This window comes from Macaca fascicularis, chromosome 18 (assembly GCF_037993035.2).
Source record: "Macaca fascicularis isolate 582-1 chromosome 18, T2T-MFA8v1.1".
Taxonomy (NCBI): domain Eukaryota; kingdom Metazoa; phylum Chordata; class Mammalia; order Primates; family Cercopithecidae; genus Macaca; species Macaca fascicularis.
Window position 1 is genome coordinate 6125831 of NC_088392.1, and position 18004 is coordinate 6143834.

General features: G+C 43.2%; 2 protein-coding genes across 4 annotated transcripts in view; one reads left to right on the plus strand and one right to left on the minus strand.

The window, feature by feature from the left end:
* ZNF407 (zinc finger protein 407) overlaps positions 1-11413 on the minus strand; it is a 458743-nt gene extending 447330 nt beyond the window's left edge. For all 3 annotated transcript variants that reach the window (XR_012427389.1, XM_005586435.5, XM_065533616.2), the window contains exon 1: positions 11346-11413. The gene's annotated coding sequence lies outside the window, so the exon portion shown is untranslated. The remainder of the gene's footprint in view (positions 1-11345) is intronic.
* Positions 10018-17569, plus strand: LOC102126216 (uncharacterized). Its single transcript, XM_074022512.1, has 5 exons — positions 10018-10077; positions 10850-11118; positions 11452-11547; positions 11648-12883; positions 15081-17569. Exons 1-4 carry the CDS (start codon positions 10018-10020, stop codon positions 12249-12251), a joined length of 1029 nt encoding a protein of 342 aa, XP_073878613.1. The 3' UTR covers positions 12252-12883; positions 15081-17569.
* The last annotated feature ends 435 nt before the right edge of the window (positions 17570-18004 follow it).

Consider the following 18004-nt stretch of genomic DNA (forward strand, 5'->3'; position numbering starts at 1 on the left):
GTGATGTTCACACAACAATGAAACCACCTAGTGAGGCATTTCTCCAGAACGTATCCCCCTGCACAGGTAGGGAAAGTCATTCACTGGAAGACAAATGTGAGACAGAGCACAGAACTACAGCAAAAGAACTGGACAGCTTCCTCGGCTGCCAATTCAATACTGATTGATTGACGGATATCAGCAAATGCATGTCCTTCCAACAGCCTAAACCTTTACCTCTCTCCTGCTATGTTTGGTTCTAACAAATAATAACAAACCTCCCCAAGATAAGAAATACCTCACAGCTAAGGTCAAACTCAAAACATTCTGATATTATGTTCATTGTTTCAAACTTTTTGCACCAAAATCAAAAAAATTATGAGTCATTAATTACAAAGAAAAAATGTTTAATCTCTTAGTACAAAAACCTGACACATCATCACCTCAACCAAGAGATCAAAGTTCACGTTCACCAGAAGACATATCTACATCACATACCTACTGATATGATGCACTGAGAAGGGCATGACTTCACCCCTGTGCTATTCCCACCAAAAATGCCTAAACCTCAATTTAATCAAGAAAGACCATCAGACAAATCCAAACTGAGGGGCATTCTACAAAATAACTGGCCAGTATTCTTCAAAAGTATCAAAGTCATGAAAGACAAAGCAATCTAAAAGAACTGGCCAGGCACGGTGGCTTACACCTGCAATCCCAGCACTTTGAAAGGCCAAGGCAGGCAATCACTTGAGGTCAGGAGTTCGAGACCCACCTGGCCAACAAGGAGAAACCGCATATCTACCAAAAACACAAAAATCAGCCGGATGTGGTGGTGCACGCCTGTAATCCCAGCTACTCAGGAGGCTGAGGCAGAAGAATCGCTTGAACCAGGAGGCGGAAATTGCAGTGAGCCGAGATGAGCCACTGCACTCCAAGACACTGTTTCCAAAAAAAAAAAAAAAAAGAAAAGAAAAGAAATCTAAAAGAACCATCACTATCACAAACGGGAGTGACCAAGGAGACATAACAAAATACAATGTGGGATACTGGGTTGGATCCTGGACCAGAAAAAAACGATATGAATGGAACCGTTGGTTAAATTCAAATAAATGTCTTAGATTAACTGTCATCAATTGCCTGGTTTCAATAATTGTATTATGGATACATGAGAACAACAGGGGATGCCGGCCAAAAGGTACATACACAGGAACTTTCTATTTTTGCAAATTTTTTTCTAAAATTATTTCAAAGTAGAAAGTTTTAAAAAGTCATTTCAGATGAAAGATAAAAAGACAAAAGGGAGGGATTACTCATTGACTCTAACATAAAAATATGCTATCTCTAACTTTTGTGCTAAAAATGTTCAATAACTACAAATAAGGATTAAGCTGGAATAAATAAATTACAATTGTTCAGGAAAAGCCTGTGATTGGGATACTCTAGAGAACAGAGTAACTCTCTAAGGCACTGAAGTCTCTCCGGATAAATGACCTATGTTATTTCCCCTTTACTCTTTTAATCCATTTCAACTCATTTATTTGTCATCTACTATGGGCATGTAAGTGTGCCAGGGCCTGATGAGATTTTTATATATAAGAAGGGATATTTAAGTACACAAAATAACAGAGAAAAGTTCAGAGTAACAAAATCAGAACTAATTTTTCACTCCTATACACTCCAGCAATCAATCTGGACACTCTTTCACAGAAAATGTTGCTAAGACTGGGCCTCAAAGTGCAAACTCAGCCCCGTCAATGGCCAGTGGTCCTGACAAACAGAATTAGCTCCAAATTTATGAATGAAAACACCACAATGACTGTGAGAAATACTCCATTTCTATTTTTTTCCCCTTCTAATCACTATGTGCATTTCTTTTTTCTAACATAAAATTAAAAACTAGATTCTGTGAGTACTAGCGAAAAGGTTAGTCTGGTATAAACCTGGGAAGGTTTACTTAATCTCCTCTTACAAGCGGCCTGAGAGATCAAAGCCACATCAGGTGATGTTGAGGCTGGAGAAGTGTGGTCTCAGGTGGCAGCTGCAAAGTCGCCCGGGGAACTTGTCAGAAATGCAGATTCTTGAGCCCCAGCCCTGGCCTGCCAAATCAGTTTCTAGTTGATGCCCAAACCCTCTCTGAATTACACCTGATATATCTAAGATTATTTCTTCTATTTTAAATAAAATTGCATTTACTTTGCTTTAGCTAACGCCATCTAAACTCTAATTCTACTGTTTATTTAATTCTATTTAATTATTTAATTCCTATTTAATTCTATATCAAGTCTACTTTGAAATAATTTCAAAAATTCCAAGAAAACTGACACTCAAATGTCTCCTCAAGTGTGCTGATATAATACACCCCGCCACAGTTCAGGACTGTGCTCTGTGTCATCACATAAAAAGCATGTGTGATGAGATCACAAGAAATAAAACAAGAATGAAAAACAAAGAATTTTTACATGTATAGATCTAGGCCGGGCACAGTGGCTCACACTTGTAATCCCAGCACTTTGGGAGGCTGAGGCAGGAGAAACTGCTTAAGTCCAGGAGTTCAAGATCAGCCTGGGCAACATAGCAAGACCCCGTATGTACTCAAAATATATTTAAAATACATTTTTAAAAATATATATAAACTAGGTATCTCCATTATTTCATAAGAAACTGGTTATTTCCAGGTTTTCTTCATCACAGTTCTTAAAAGCACCTTTCCAGATAAAATTCAGCATTATATACACGATGAGCTTCAACCTGAAACTCATTACAAATCAATTACTGTATTTTTTTTTCACATAGCAAATTTCCAAATTTCATTTTTAAGATCACCATTTAGCTATTAAATACAAAAATGATCTCCCAGAAGTTTTTCATCTGTTTCCTTAAACTGCTCTCCATTTATTTACTGGAAAAGCTGCTCATGTCCACACCAGGCCCAGGCCCCAGCCCCGGCCCAGGCCGGCCGCCAGTGATTCCTGACAATCTGAAGGGTTAGGGCGTTTTGGCGTGAAACCGTGGCCTCTTTCCTCACCAAATGTTAACAGAAACATATTACTCTACGGGTAACTTCATCGGGCTTAGGAAGTCAGGAAAAGCTCTGAGGAAGAACCCAAGGACCGCAGTCTCCACCCACGGTCCAGGAACCAGAATCTCCTTGCTCATCACACTAGTCCAACAGCAACATACACAGATGCGGGCTAGGTTTTTGCTGGTTTGGCTGGTTAATGACGTACCTCTCTAGTGCACAGTGTGTGTCCCACAGTTACATCTTATTGGATTCATAATAAAGCTTATTGTTTAAGTTTAAAAAAGTGTGGTTTTCATAGAAATCCTATAAAAAAGTTATATAATTCCCTACTTTCTTAACATGTATATAGAATATAATTTCATGTTTTCTTGATGATGCAGGGTAATCAACTGCTATGCTGGGCAGAAAACCTTTACTGTTATGTATGAGGAAACAAACTACCTATGGTTTTTTAATTTTTTAATTTTTTTTTTTTTTCAAACTCACTAGTATGCTATGTGCTTAATTCACGGCGTGGGCAGTACGGTTCTGACCGCTGTTGGCTAACAGTTATAATAGAGTGAGCGCAGGCTTTGTCAGCTCCTGGATGAAGACTTACCCACATTCTACCAATTAGCACTCACACAAACACTGCAAGACAACACGCATTTCACAGTGAAGCTACTGAGGCTCAGAGAGACGATCTCCCAGAGACTTACCTGAAGTCACACAGCTAGGAGCCGCAGACAGCGGATCCAAAGCCCATGCTTCCCAGTCCTTATAAGATTAGGAAATGGTCAGACTGGAGACCTCACTAAGTAACTGGGGGTGACGGAGGTGCTCTTCAAGACTGAAGTCACTGCTGGAATGTCTCTTACCCTAGAAATGGCCCTGGGAAGGCAGACCCCAAATATCAGAGAATGCACTCCATTTCTTTCTTAGTGTGGTGAACAGTGAGTGAAAAGGTTAACAAAACCCTTTCCCTGATACATGAAAATTAGACTGTTAGTTCAACCATCTGGCTCTGTTCCCTCTGGTAACCTAATAAGGGTAAGAATGTCAACTACGCCACTAAGCGAAATTGCTTATTGTAAGAATGGCCCAACTGGTAAACTCCATGTAGACTTTGAGGAACTATTCATGAACTATAAATATCTGATGGGGACACCATGCTTTGGGTGCCCTGGGGATGCAAGGACTCTTATAAATGGTGAGTGTCCCATAAATGAATAAAATGTAGTATATGCCTCAAAGGATTTGCGGGGATTAAATGATATATATAGAGAGGCATCTGGCACAGGGTTTACATAAAGAACTCAAAAACATTATTATTGTTACTTCCATTGAATTCTATGTTTATTTATTATCCTCTGCCAAGGATCCTACAAGTTATGCCTATGGAATGTTCAAAAATACTGGCTCCCTATGGGGCATGAGATTTCAAAGATAAGGCTGTGCCTACATCCACGACGTGGCTCTCATGTCCCTGCACTGGAGCAGCCACCTGGAAACACAGTGTCAGGACAGCTGTGCAGACAGTTGCAAGGACCACCCCCGAAAGGAGATGTGTCACTTTCGGCTGGCCAGCTGTGGCTCTTGTTCCTCCCCTTCTCCAGACTGTGCGAGTGTGGCCTGGGGAGGTCTTGGAAGTGTGAGTTAAACCTAAGACCCCTGGTGGCCACAGCAGACGAGCAAAGGATCCAAATGCACATGAGGAAGCTTCTGGGATAGGGAGAAGGGAACTTGCCACAGGGATGCAAACCAAGAGCTAACAAGGAGAAAAACTAGGCAAGGACCTGTCTAAAGAACGTAATGGAATTCCCCAAATCCCAGGAAGCAAAGGAGCTACAATGGAATCAAACCTTGTACTTTGTGAGGAGGTGGCCTCTCTTATCTCTTCATCCCCCTTCCTTAGTGACCAAGTGAACTTCCATGGTTTTCATTCCCATCCACTATCCATGACGCCTAAATGTTTATCTCTAGCTAACAGCTCTGTAGGTACCAGACCCCTAAGTCCATCTGGATGTCACACGCACTCAACTTCCCCCACAAACTTACCCCTTTTCCTTTGTTCTTTATGGCAGTAAATAGCTTTACAACCCATCAAATCACACAGGCCAGAAATCCTTAATGTCCACTAATAACATTTAAATAAGCTAATATATCCATAATAGAAAATATTACATAGATGAGATAACACTGGAAGCTCACCAAGACATCCTGTTAAGTCTGAAATTACTTAACAATGGTTACCTCTGGAAAAGTGCCTCAAATCAGGGAGCACTTCTTCTCTTCAGTGCTTGAATGTTAAAACAAAAACCAACTACTACCAAAAAAAACCCAACACTTAAGAATAAAGAAAGATATGGAATGGATCTACTGTTTCACAGGCATCAATGGTGTCTCACCAACAGACTGAGGTTCCAGGAAACCCAAGCCTAAGCTACTTCCTCAGTACAGGTACCGATTACCTGGCCTGCCTTACGTGGTTGGGCTTTACTGTCAGAATTGCTTCATAGAGAAGATACTGTTGTCATTTGCTTTGCTCACATTAAAAGAATGGGCACTTTGGCCTGGTGCGGTGGCTCACGCCTGTAATCCCAGTACTTTGGGAGGCCGAGGCGGGCGGATCATGAGGTCAGGACATCCAGACCATCTTGGCTAACATGGTGAAACTCCGTCTCCACTAAAAATGCAAAAAAATTAGCTGAGCGTGGTGGTGGGCGCCTGTAGTCCCAGCTACTCGGGAGGCTGAGGCAGGAGAATAGCGTGAACCTGCGAGGCGGAGCATGCAGTGAGCCGAGATGCCACTGCACTCCAGCCTGGGCAACAGAGTGAGACTCCATCTCAAAAAAAAAAGAATGGGCACTTCTAGAAGGAAACTCAAGACTCAAGAAACTGTTAATAGTGATTGTCTCTGGAGAGCAGCCCTGGAGTCTGAGGCAACACTGTACTACCTGCAATTGTTGAGGGTGTGCATGCACTGGATGTTCAATTGTAAACAACTAAGTAAATAACTGAAGGGCAGGGGGGACTTCCTTTCCTCTGAGAAGTCTCCCTAAACCTTCTTCCAAATTAAAGCAAGACTCCTTATAAGCAACTCTCGTAACATCTGTGGAGCACAGTGAGTGCTGCAGGACTCAAAACTTTCTTTAAATAAACGCTAAGACATGAACAAATGCATGAACCTATCACTGGCTCCCCAATGGCCTTACAATAAACTCTTCAAGTATTACCTTGGCCTTCAAGACCCGTCACAGTGTGGCCGCTGCTTCCAAATGCTACACTGCCCGATGCTTTGCGGGGCTGCCTGGGAGCCTCACCGCTCTCCTGAATGACCTGTCCCCACACACCAGGGCAGGCTCAAGGGTCAGTGCAGGAGTCCCCCTGCGGCTTCTTCCCTGCCCCCAACTACCCTCACACACTCAGCCTACCGCACCCTGGGCTGTACCACACGGCGCAGGATGTGCGTTTCCCAGCAGGACCAGGGCACTGTGTTTATCCTACCCTTTCCGAGATCTCTAATAACTCACAGACTACACTGGACATAAGAGGAGCTAAAAAAAAAAAAAAAAATGTTGAATGAATCAATGCTAAAATATTGTAGAAGATAATATAACTTAGTGACTAAAAATAGGGGTTCTGAAGTCAGACCATCTTGGTCCAAATCCTGGCTCTACCATTTAATAGCTGTGTCCCCTTGCACAAGCTATTTATCCTAAATCTGAGTGTCCCATAAATCAGTAAAATGTAGTATATACCTCCAAAGATCTGGGGGGATTAAATGAGATTATGTACAGAGGCACCTGGCACAGTGTTTATACAAAGAGCTCGATAACATTATTATTGCTACCGCCATTGACTTCTATGTTTATTTGCCTTTTACTGTCCCTAAGTACTTAACACTTAAAATGTCCAGTTTTCTCAGTTATACTCAAGAGAAACAAACTGTTAAACCAGGATTATTATATCTGGAAACTACTGTATGAATAAAAGTGATAATCCTCCAAAGGAAAAATGACACTTAAAGAAGACAGCGTTGGAGACCATCATCTCTCTCCACCTTCTTCCGCAAAAGGTTCTTTCAGTGCCCAATTCTAGAAGTTCTAGATTGTACTTTATTGAGGGAGGCTGTAATTCCTTTACACTCCTACACTGTCATCAGCTTCTTGCAAGGCTATTTCTGGGTTTCATTCCAGGTAGCTGGAATTGCAAGATAATAAAATAAGCAGGGAGTTACTACAATTATGATCTACCCATATAATTACCATAAGGAGACGTTCTAGTCACAATACTGATAAGAAAAAAAAGTCTTTCCACTACAAAATATAGATATATACAGATGTGGATCCCCTACTAGTGACACAAGCAAGTTAAGATACATACGTAGGTAGCTATATAAACACATATGTATGCATATATTGTATAGACGCATGTTTTGTACTTCCTTTCTGCTCCAAACGACTCGTACTCACTCCATTAAATTCCACAATATTTACTGATTCCCCTTGATACAGTCTGGATATGCATCCCCTCCAAATCTCATGTCCTCAGTGTTGGACGTAGGGCCTGGTGGGCGGTGACTGAACTATGGTGGCAGTGGCCCTCACAAATGGCTTGGTGCTCTCCTGAGACGGTGAGTGAGTTCTCGTGAGACCTGGCTGTTTAGAAGTGTGTGGCACCTCCCCACTCTCTCGCTCCTGCTCTTGCCATGGGATATGCTGGCTCCCCCTTTGCCTTCTGCCATGGTGGAGAGTTTCCTGAGGCTTCACCAGAAGCCCAGTAGATGCCAGTGCCACACTTTCTGTAGAGCCCACAGAACCGAGAGCCAATTAAACCTCTTTTCTTTGTATATTACCCACCCTTGGCTATCTCTTCATTTTAGGCAATGCAAGAATGGCCTAACACCCCCTTCTATGTGTGAGACACCATGCCAAGAGACTTGGGGTGCATACACATGAAAGCCAGTCTTGCTATAATCTAGTGAAGGACACACACACACACACACACAACTAACTGAAGGAACCAAGGCTGCAGTGAGATGCTGGTGGTCCTCTGGGATTGCAGACTCATCCATACAACTGCCCACTCAACGTGTCCACAGAAATGAGCCCACACTGAAGTATCTTACTGGGGCACCTGCTCACCTTCCATCGCCACACAGGGAACAACAGGTTCCACCCAGTCACCCAAAGCAGACACGTCAGTGTCCACCTTGACTCGTCCATCTCACCTACTCCATCCCTGAACCCACTCCACTAACTGAGCATGTACAATCCACTCACTTCCCCTACCTCTGGGCCACTACCCTAATTCAGATTTCTGTGATGTCTAATCTAGTACCAATGCAACAGCCTCTGAAAGATCCCCGTCCCCTAGCCTTACGCCATGCCAACTGGTCTCCATAGCTGCAACCGAAGGGCTTAAAACAAGCAAAAGTGTGTACATGTCACTATGCTGCCTGTATTTCTTCAGGAGGGCCTCTCCAGCCTTATTTTCCACACCTCCTCTCATACTCCGTGATCCAGCCAAACTTTTAATTCTTGAAATGTTCCACATTACCTTTTGACACTTGGAAGTCTTCTACCTGAAACTTGATTCCCTAGCCACTCTCTCTCTCTTTGCCCAATGAGTTCCTGTTCATTCTCTGATCGTCATTCCCTCCTGGTATTCCTCCCTAACCTCTTTAGGCTTGCCAGGTTCAGTGGTTATGCTGGACACTTTTGCTTTCAGGGCTACCCACAGCCCAAGCTGCCTTCTATTTAGTAAGACTCCTTTAACGTGTGGGTCTTTGCGAGAGATAAAGAACATCTCTCTCCATCTCCCTGCTCCCTGGCAACTGCAGTGGCTTGGCAAAAAAAAGTCACAAAGATGCAGGAGCAATAAGAGATTTTTCAGTGGTAGAAGAGAGTCAAAAGTCCAGCAACAGACATGGCAGTTTCTCCAGTGGCAATGTCACCAGTAGCAAACTTCTAAGCAGGCTATTTATGTGATATTGCCTTGGCTGTGGCCCCATCCAGCCAGCCTCTTTTGGTTGCTGCCTGTTTTTTGAATCCAGTTCCCAGGCCTTCCCATCAATTCTGAAAGCCATCTATAGCCTTCCAATAAATCCCTTTTCTGCTTAAGTCAGCCAAGTCCATTGCCACGGTTGACAACCAAGAATCATGACTGGCATTGTGACACTCTGTGTGCATGACATTAGACTGCACTGCCAAGGCACATTTGCTGGCTTATATTCTCCACCATCTTGTTCATTTTACTCTAGTGCAATGACTGGCACAAAGCAAGCATGCAATGTTTCCTGAACGAATTACTTAATTTCACCAGTCATCAGAGTTGGAAAGCAAGGAAAACGCTTAGTGGAGGACCACAGTGCATTCCTGAAAAACCAATCTCAACAACAGTCGAGAGTCACAACCACCAATTAGAAATACACAGCTTAATTTATTCGCCTATTCATGGATTTAGAAAGTAGGATTCTTCTATCTGGGATACAAACCACCTTCTTAAAGGAGATGAGAAAGAGAAGAAATCAAACTAGGAGAGTCTATTTTATTAAGGTTAGCCAGTTCTACTCTAATAAAACAAACCTAATTGGAATGAATATTGGGGAAAACTTCCCTTCAACCAGGTGAATACCCACTAGTCCTTGAGACCTAACTCAAATAATATATCCTACAAGAAGCTTTCACCACTCCCCACCATCAATCAGCCATAACTTCCACTGTGCTCCCATCTCTCTATTTTAGTACGTAGAAAAGGGTATTATATTTATTTACGTCTCTTCGACCAGACCTCAAAATCCTCTAGGGAAGTATATTATTATTTCCAACACCTAGAAGGGTGTTTGGCATAAAGCAAGAACCAGTGTTTTTGAAATGGAGCCACTCTGCTCTGCTTAAAAGGTACCAATGGAACTGTCCTATTGTTTGCAACTCTTCTGTAAATCTTAATTTATTCCAAAATAAAGTTTAAAAAAAACACACACACACCAGTGGCAACTGTGTTATGAGCAATTATCACACCTGCCTTACATGTCGTGCAAGAAAAGAGCTTTACCTTGTGCCAGTAGCAGTAATTTTGTATACAGCAAAGTGAGTCTGTTTGTAAAAAGGGAATAATTCCTACTACACAAGACTGCTGTACTAAATGAAGTACACTGAGTATGCCAAATGACATATGAGCTCTTCTTAACAGGGTTCTGATGAGTATATGTTAGGGCCCTTGTCTACAGTGTTCTAAATGGACTAGCACCTCACCACAAAACAGATACGTACTACGACTAGGATGTCCCCAGGCACAGACCGCAAAGCTGTAACTCAAATCACTATTAAGACTGTAATTACCTATAAAAGTATTCTACATATGTGTCCACGGATGTGGGATGTCCTATTCCAAAATTCCCCAATGAAATAAAAGGGCTACTGAAAACCCAGCTCAACCGACAGAGGTCAGCGGCCACTGCACCCCGTCTCCACCAGCTTAAACTCCAGAAGGAGGCCACGCACCCAAGGCGTGCTAACTGGCTGGCTGGGAAGAGGTGAGCATCTACTGAGAAACCCACCGCTGCCCGCAGCGGTGTCAGGCAGCCGGGGGTCTCCCCGCAGTGGCGCAAAGCGGACTGAAGTCGGGAGTGGCTAGGACCCTGCGCTGCCACGGCGGTGCTCTCGGCCAACGCACTCGTGTGCCCTCCGCCCGCCCACACCAGCGTCGCTTAACGGAAGAAGGCGCGAGTAGCAGCGGCGCAGCCAGGGCACCTGGGGGTGACACATGAGTGGGCGGGCGGTCCAGGGAGCCCCTGCTGGAAACCACACGCTAAACCTTGCAGCTGTGCAGCTAAGGGAGCATCTATTTTCCACTTGAGAGCAACCTGGGCAAGCGAGAACGGCCCGATTTCGGTGCAGGGGTGCATCCCGAGGGGGCGGGGGGCTGTTTCTGCGCGGACAGGCGGACCGAGCAGGGGAAACCGAGGCCACGCTGGATCCGCAGCCCCGAGGTGTCCACGAGAGCTCCGCTCGCGCGAGGGCGCGACGCGAGGCTGCCCGCGGGACCGGCCTGCGGTGCGAGCGGGTGAGAGGGCAGGGCGGCGGCGGGGGCCGGGGGGAGGAGGGCGGCGAGGCAGCGTGTGCGAGCAAGTGAGGGTGTGTGTCCGGGCGTGAGTCTGGGCGGGTGTCGGGAAGGAAGGCGACAGGGAGGGGCGGAGGCGGGGGGAGGGGGGAGGAGAAAGAGCGAAGGGCCCAGACGGGACTCTGGGCGCCCAGCCGCCCGGCTTCAAGCCCTCAAGCCACCGCCCCCAGGCCCCGCGCTGACGCTGGACGGTCCCCGCCTCCAAACCCCCCGCCCCGGCCAGAGAATAACTTACCTGTTTGGCGACAGAATCGCTCCTGCTCGCCCCTCTGACTGACTCCTCCGGCTCACCGTCTTCCCTTTGGGAGGAAGAGGCGGGACATCCTGTTTCTCCGTTGAAGGACTTCCGGTGACATCCAGGGCGACTCCGTCGTGGATGCAGCGCCGGATGCCACAGCCGAAAAACAGAATCTTGGAACTGGTTTAGTAAGATCCAGGTCGAGTTCCTTGTTTTTTATCCGAGTGGCCGGCAGGCTCATGTGTTGTCTTGTTTTTAACCCATCAGCTCTTGCCGGAAGCCGCTCGGAGATAAAACAGGAAGTCCCACCCCTCCCTTAGACAAGGCAAACGGAGAGCCGAAGGAGTCAATCTAAATACGTTGAGCGCGTCGGGCTCGAAGGCCGGCGATGTCGACCCGGGAGGAGCGTCTGGGATTTCTAGAGGGTCCCAGAACGGGTTCTTCCCAGGCCGATCCCGCCTGCTTCCTGCCCTGTCCCTCCACCCGGCTCTCGCCCTCAATAAGGGACCCCGAGGGCGGCGCCGGAAACACGGAGAAGGCCCAGAACGGCGCGGGACCCGAGAGGCCTACGCTGTCAAACGCAGCCCGCTGCGTGTCTGCCGGCTTCCCCGGGACCTGGAGTGGCTCCTGTCGCTTCTGGCGCTCCAATTTCGAGAAATGACTTTCAGCTGTGCAAGGCGAGAATGCTACTTTAAACGATTAGAAAAATCTCTCGAATGGCTCCCCAAAATAAGGTCCTTGTTTCAGAGGCCACAGGAAGCCACCAGCCGAACTCTGATACCAAAAAGGAGACCAAGAAGCGGAATGTGGCTTGGTGACCAGTTTGGTATTGCCAAACTTTCAGCTTTTATTAAAGCTGAAACACCTTGGCTGTTTAAAACGTTCGACAAGGACTTTTTATGAACGTTAACGGCCCAGCACACGGGCTTGTTAGGAAAAAAAAGGCAGGACATCAGGACGTGGTGGTGAACAGCCAGCCTGCCCCTTGTGCAGGTCCATTCATGAACCTCGAGTTGGAGGCCTTTCTTCTGAAACTCAGAATCTAGTAGGGAAGACCTGTGTAGACGAATAAATACATCACAGCTTGTTAAGTGCTGTGACAAAGACGCGGTGAAATCCTGCTTGAGGTCATCTGCCTTGCTAAAGAGTTTTGACTATGTTGTAGGCGCAGGGTTAGGGATAGGGTAGGGTTAGACTCTGTAATGGAAAGTTATGTGATCAGATTTCTATTTAGGAAGATCATTGGCCGGGCCGGGTGGCTCACGCCCATAATCCCAACAGTTTGGGAGGTGGAGACGGTGGATTGCTTGAGGCTAGGATTTTGAGACCAGCCTGGCCAACATGGTGAAACCCCCTCTCTACTAAAAATTTAAAAATTAACGGGGCGTGGTGGTGCGAGCCTGTAATTCCAGCTACTTGGAGGCTGAGGCGGGAGAATAGCTTGAACCCAGTGCCGCAAGGTGCAGTGAGCCGAGATTGCGCCACTGCACTCCAGCCTGGGCGACAGAGCGAGATTCCATCTGAAAAAAATCATTGTAAGTAATTGGATTTTTTTTTTTTTTTTTTTTTTTTTTTTTTTTTTTTTTGGTAATGTTCTGAGGATAGGCTTTCTAGACCGAATCATCACTCAAGGCCAGTTCCAACACAGTTCAGTTTAAATCAGAATACATTCAAGTGATAATTAGTTACCTTTTTAAATAGTTCATAGAGAACTTTTCGTAGACATTATCTGTTTTAATTCTGATTGTAATCCACATGAATTCTCTTATCCACAGTAAGGAACAGTAATTTAGAAGACTCTAATAAACTGTTCCAAGATCACACAGCTAGTAAAAGTGGAACTCAACCTTAAACTCCAGAGTCAACCTTTTCCATCTATCATGTGGACTCATTTTAATAGTAATAGTTATTTTAAAATTCTAGAGAAAAATGTGGAAAACAATTTCCTTACAACAGGTGACCTGCTGTGGATGTTGTTTTTATTCCATTAACCAACATTTATTGGGTCCCTGTTATATAAAAGATAAAACTGGGTTCAGCCTTCAAAGAGTTCACTTGAAATTTAAAATTTATTTGAAAATTTAGTACTTCCTACTCTTTTAATAGCTATTTCAGCACTGTTGGTCTTGTATAACAAGGTGATAAATTTCTTAACAATGACAGTAGCACAATTCTGTATATGGATTGGGCATTCTGTGATCTTTGGGTGGTTTATCTTGCTACCTTTCTTACCTTGGGGATTTAGTTAACATTTATCTTCCTCCCTTGAGCAGTGAAGTAAAATCTAAGTTTATGTTTCAGTTCTATTTTGAGTATTTTGAGTTACTAAAACTCTAAGGAAGTCAGTTTGACCTCATTTCCAACTGAGAGATTCCACTGCTCTCATTCAAGACTAATTTTCTGATTCTAAGGAAAAACGGAAGTCTTTTTTTTTTCCTTCCTCTCTTTCTTTTTGAATGAATAATGCTTGACATGGACAACACAGACTTGTAGTGAATACAGAGCGTCCTAGTGATGAAACCACCTTTGCAAAAATTACAACAGAAAATTATGACAGTGAAAGAGATCTGACCTCACCAACTCCATCTTGCTTCTAAACTCCAAGCTGTCCTTGTTCATTCCTGGGTATAGGCAGAACTGAACTAACTTTGGGAGGAACTTAGTTTATAGTATAAGTTTGAAACAAAGATGATAACAGCCCATTCTGAAAACAAACCCCCTTCTAGCCTGGAGACCAGACTGCCTTTGTAGGACTAACAAATTAGCCACAAGATTAGAAATTATGGTTTGGGAGTCATGCAACTAGAGGCCACAAGATTCTAAACCTCCCCAATTGCTCCTAAGGATAACATCACTATTGTAAAACCCAAGATTGGTGCTTGAGACGTTTTTCAGACCCACACTCATAGATCAGCTAGCACCACTGAGATGGATAAACTGGCTCATCTAGTCCTTTGGCCCCCACCCAAGAACTGACTCAGTGCAAGAGGACAGTTTCAGTTCCCTGTGATTTCATGTCACACCAGAGCAATCAATTCTCCCCACTCCCTGGTCTTCTACTCCCCAAATTATCCTTTAAAAATCCCAGTCTCTGAATTTTCAGGAGACTGCTTTAAGTAATAATAAAACTCTGGTCTCCTGTTTAGCCAGCTCTGTGTGAATTAAACTCTTCATTGCAGTTCCTCTGTCTTGATGAATCCACTGTGTCTGGGCAGCGGGCAAGATGAACTCGTTGGGTGGTTACAGTGACACAAGGAACCCCTGGGGTCAAGACCTCCTCGAAGCCAGCCCCACTTGAGACCTGTTAACCAAAAAAAAAAAAAAATCCTTTTCTTATTTAAGTCTAGTTTTCTTTTACTTGCACCATGAAGCAGCCTAAATGATACAGAAGTTTTATTGCCAAATCTACCAGTTACAGTCTTAAGAAAGTTGCAAAGGACAAACTCAGAGCAAAGATTTTCAGTCTTCATAAATTCAAAATGTATGCTTTTATCGTGTCTGAGAAAAGAAAGCAATCAATATATTCACATCTTTTTCTGGGTATATGTGATTTTTTTCCATTGGATAATGAATAGTAAACACTTCTACAATAGCAAGTTGACAAAATGAGGATGTATAAAATTAAAATATATCAACTATTAAATAAATGCCAGGCATTATGCTACAAACCATATATGCATTATTTCAATTAATCTAACTACTCTAAATAGATACATCATTTGCATTTTACAGATGAGAAAAATGATGTTCAAGGAAGTGACGTCATGTTCTCTGATTCTGTCTATATTGGGTACCTGGTGACGATTTCCCTCTGTCTAATACCTTAAACATCTGTTCACCTGCATGCTGCTTCTGTTCTGGACCTCTGCGCTGGATATAGTCCCAACAGAGTGGCTTGCTGGGAGGAGGGAGATACTTTTCAGATAAAGCACTAGCACTTCATCCTAACAACTTCTTCATACTGAGGCAACATTTGTAAATACATACAGAATGCCTAGGATTCAACTGTTGAGAAAAACTGATGTAAGTCTGTCTCAAAGAAAGCTGTCAGGAACTACAGTTTTATTAACCTAAATGAACACCTGGTTTGATGATGACTATGTAAATGTATTTTTAGCTAATTAATTTATTTCTGCCCATCAGCCAATGAGTGGATAAAGAAAATGTGATATATATACACTATGGAATACTACTCAGCCGTAGAAAGGAACAAAGTACTGGTGTTGGCAGCAACCTGGGTGGAGTTGGAGACCATTATTCTAAGTGAAGTAACTCAAGAATGGAAAAGCAAATATTGTATGTTCTCACTCATAAGTGGGAGCTAAGCTGTGAGGATGCAAAGGCATAAGAATGATATAGTGGACTCTGGGAACTCGAGGGGTGAGGGATAAAAGACTACACATTGGGTACAGTGTGCACTGCTTGGGTGATGAGTGCACCAAAATCTCAGAACTCACCACTGAAGAACTTCCCCATGTAACCAGAAACCACCTGTTCCACAAAAACTATCGAAATAACATTTTTTAAACTTTACTATTTCTGGGTAAAATTTACATAGATTTCTCAGAAAAAAAATATTTAGAATTGAGGTATCTATTAGAGAACTGAGTTAAATTATTACCACTTAAAAACACAAAGTGGTATAGCCACTTTATGAATTTATCAGTTAGCAATGGTTAGGTTAAGCTTAGTGGTTTATAACCAAATCTTAGTAGTTTATAATAACAAATGTGTATTGTTAATTCCCACTACAAATTTATCAAGACATTGCTGGATGCTACACTCCATGTCTCTTTGTGGGACCCAGGCTCATGGGACTTCCATTATCTGCATTAGAGAGAAAGAGAAGTCAACAAAACTTGCACTGGTTCTTGAAGCTTTGGCCCAGAAGTAAAATATATCTTCTCTGTTCACATTGCATTGGGCCAAGGAAATTATCGTGGCCGCAAGTGACTTAAAAAGGATGGGGAAGTGCAATCTTGGCATTGTCAGAAGAAATGAAAACATTTAGTGAAGAGCATTAATGACTGTCTTCACAGGAAAAAAACAGAATCAAATAGACATGATTTCTTGTTTCAGTTTCATCATTTCCTACTGTGTTACCTAAACTTTCTGAGCCTCAGTTTCTTATTACTAAAATAGAATCATGATAAAGATGATATTCACTTCAAGGACTTTGTGTTAACTATGGTAAAAAAAAAAAATTGAAAACTGTAGCAAGTTATGCAAATTAGAAATGTATAATATTACTGCTTTGAAAGTGATGGTGAAATGTAGAATAATTGAGAGGATAACGCAAAGCACTTATACCAGGAAGCTTTTAGCTGCAGATAATAGAAATGAACTTCCACTACTTTAATCAGTAAAAAAGTGTGTTGGCTCACAAATTTGTCATCCAGACATAAAGGAGGCTTCAGAATTTTTTGACTCAGGAGTTGAATGTTAGTATCGAGGACCTAGATTTTTCTCATCTGCACTTCAATTCTCAATGCCCGATTCAACATCAGGCTGTAGTAAGATGGCTAGAGTGATTCCAGGGATAACATCTAGAGAGAAAAAAGAGAACTCCTTTTCTTACGATTTTTCTCTTAAGAGAAAAGGAACTTCCCAAAAGCCCCCAGCAAGCATGCCTTCACATCCCATGGCCAGAAGTGGCTCACATACAGTACCCTGAGCTAAGCACTGCAAACAGGAATGGGATTGCCCGTAGGCCTCAGAGATCACCTGGATCTTGGGAAGGTGTCAGCTCTACCTGTGGCATTTGGCTGAGTGGGAAAGGGATGGAAACATGAATAAAGTAAGAATTAGGAAGGAAAAGGAGAAATGGATCCAGGGTAGGAAGCCAATAGTTGTAGTTATCTCAAATATGATTGATTTCATCTTTATAAATGTGATGACCTAATTTAATACATTCAATCAATGAAGTAAAAGAAAGTGCAAGGACAATATGACATCTGTCATTCTCTGTTGAGATTTGAGAGATAATACCAAGAACGTGTGGTGACCTGGGTCCTCACTGCTACTGTCTTTCTGTACCTGGACACTTCCTAGCAAGAGACTTCAACTTCAGAACAAAGAGGATCCCAACTTGTAACTGCATTATACACACCCCAGCCGCACACATAAGTTGCTTTCTAATTATTCCTCTTTAAGAAATTGTTTGTAGAATATCTATGTATAAATGGAAAAATAGAAAATTAAAATAACAAAAATAAGTAACACCATGTATTGAGTGTCTACTGCATGCTAGGTGCTGTGCTAAGTGTTCTACATATATTGCCATTGTGCTGCCAACGACTCTGCAATCAAGATGTTCCCATTCCTACTTTACAGCTAAGGAAACCAAGGCTCAGAGAAATAACATATTTTGCACAAGATTATCCAACTGGTAAAATCTGGAGTCCGAATTTGAACCAGAGTCCACTCAACACACTTTCACCTCTACACCAGTGCTTTCTGAGTTTGCTGCACATTAGAATCACCTCAGGAACTTAAAAAAAAAATCCCAGGTGATACCCCATAGCAAGAAAAGTAGAAAGTCGGGCAGGGGAAGAGGAACCCAGGCATCAGTACTTCTTAAAGTCCCCAGGTAATTCCAATATGGAGGAAAGTTTGGGAACCATTGTGCTATATTATGTTGCCTCTTCAACCAGGAA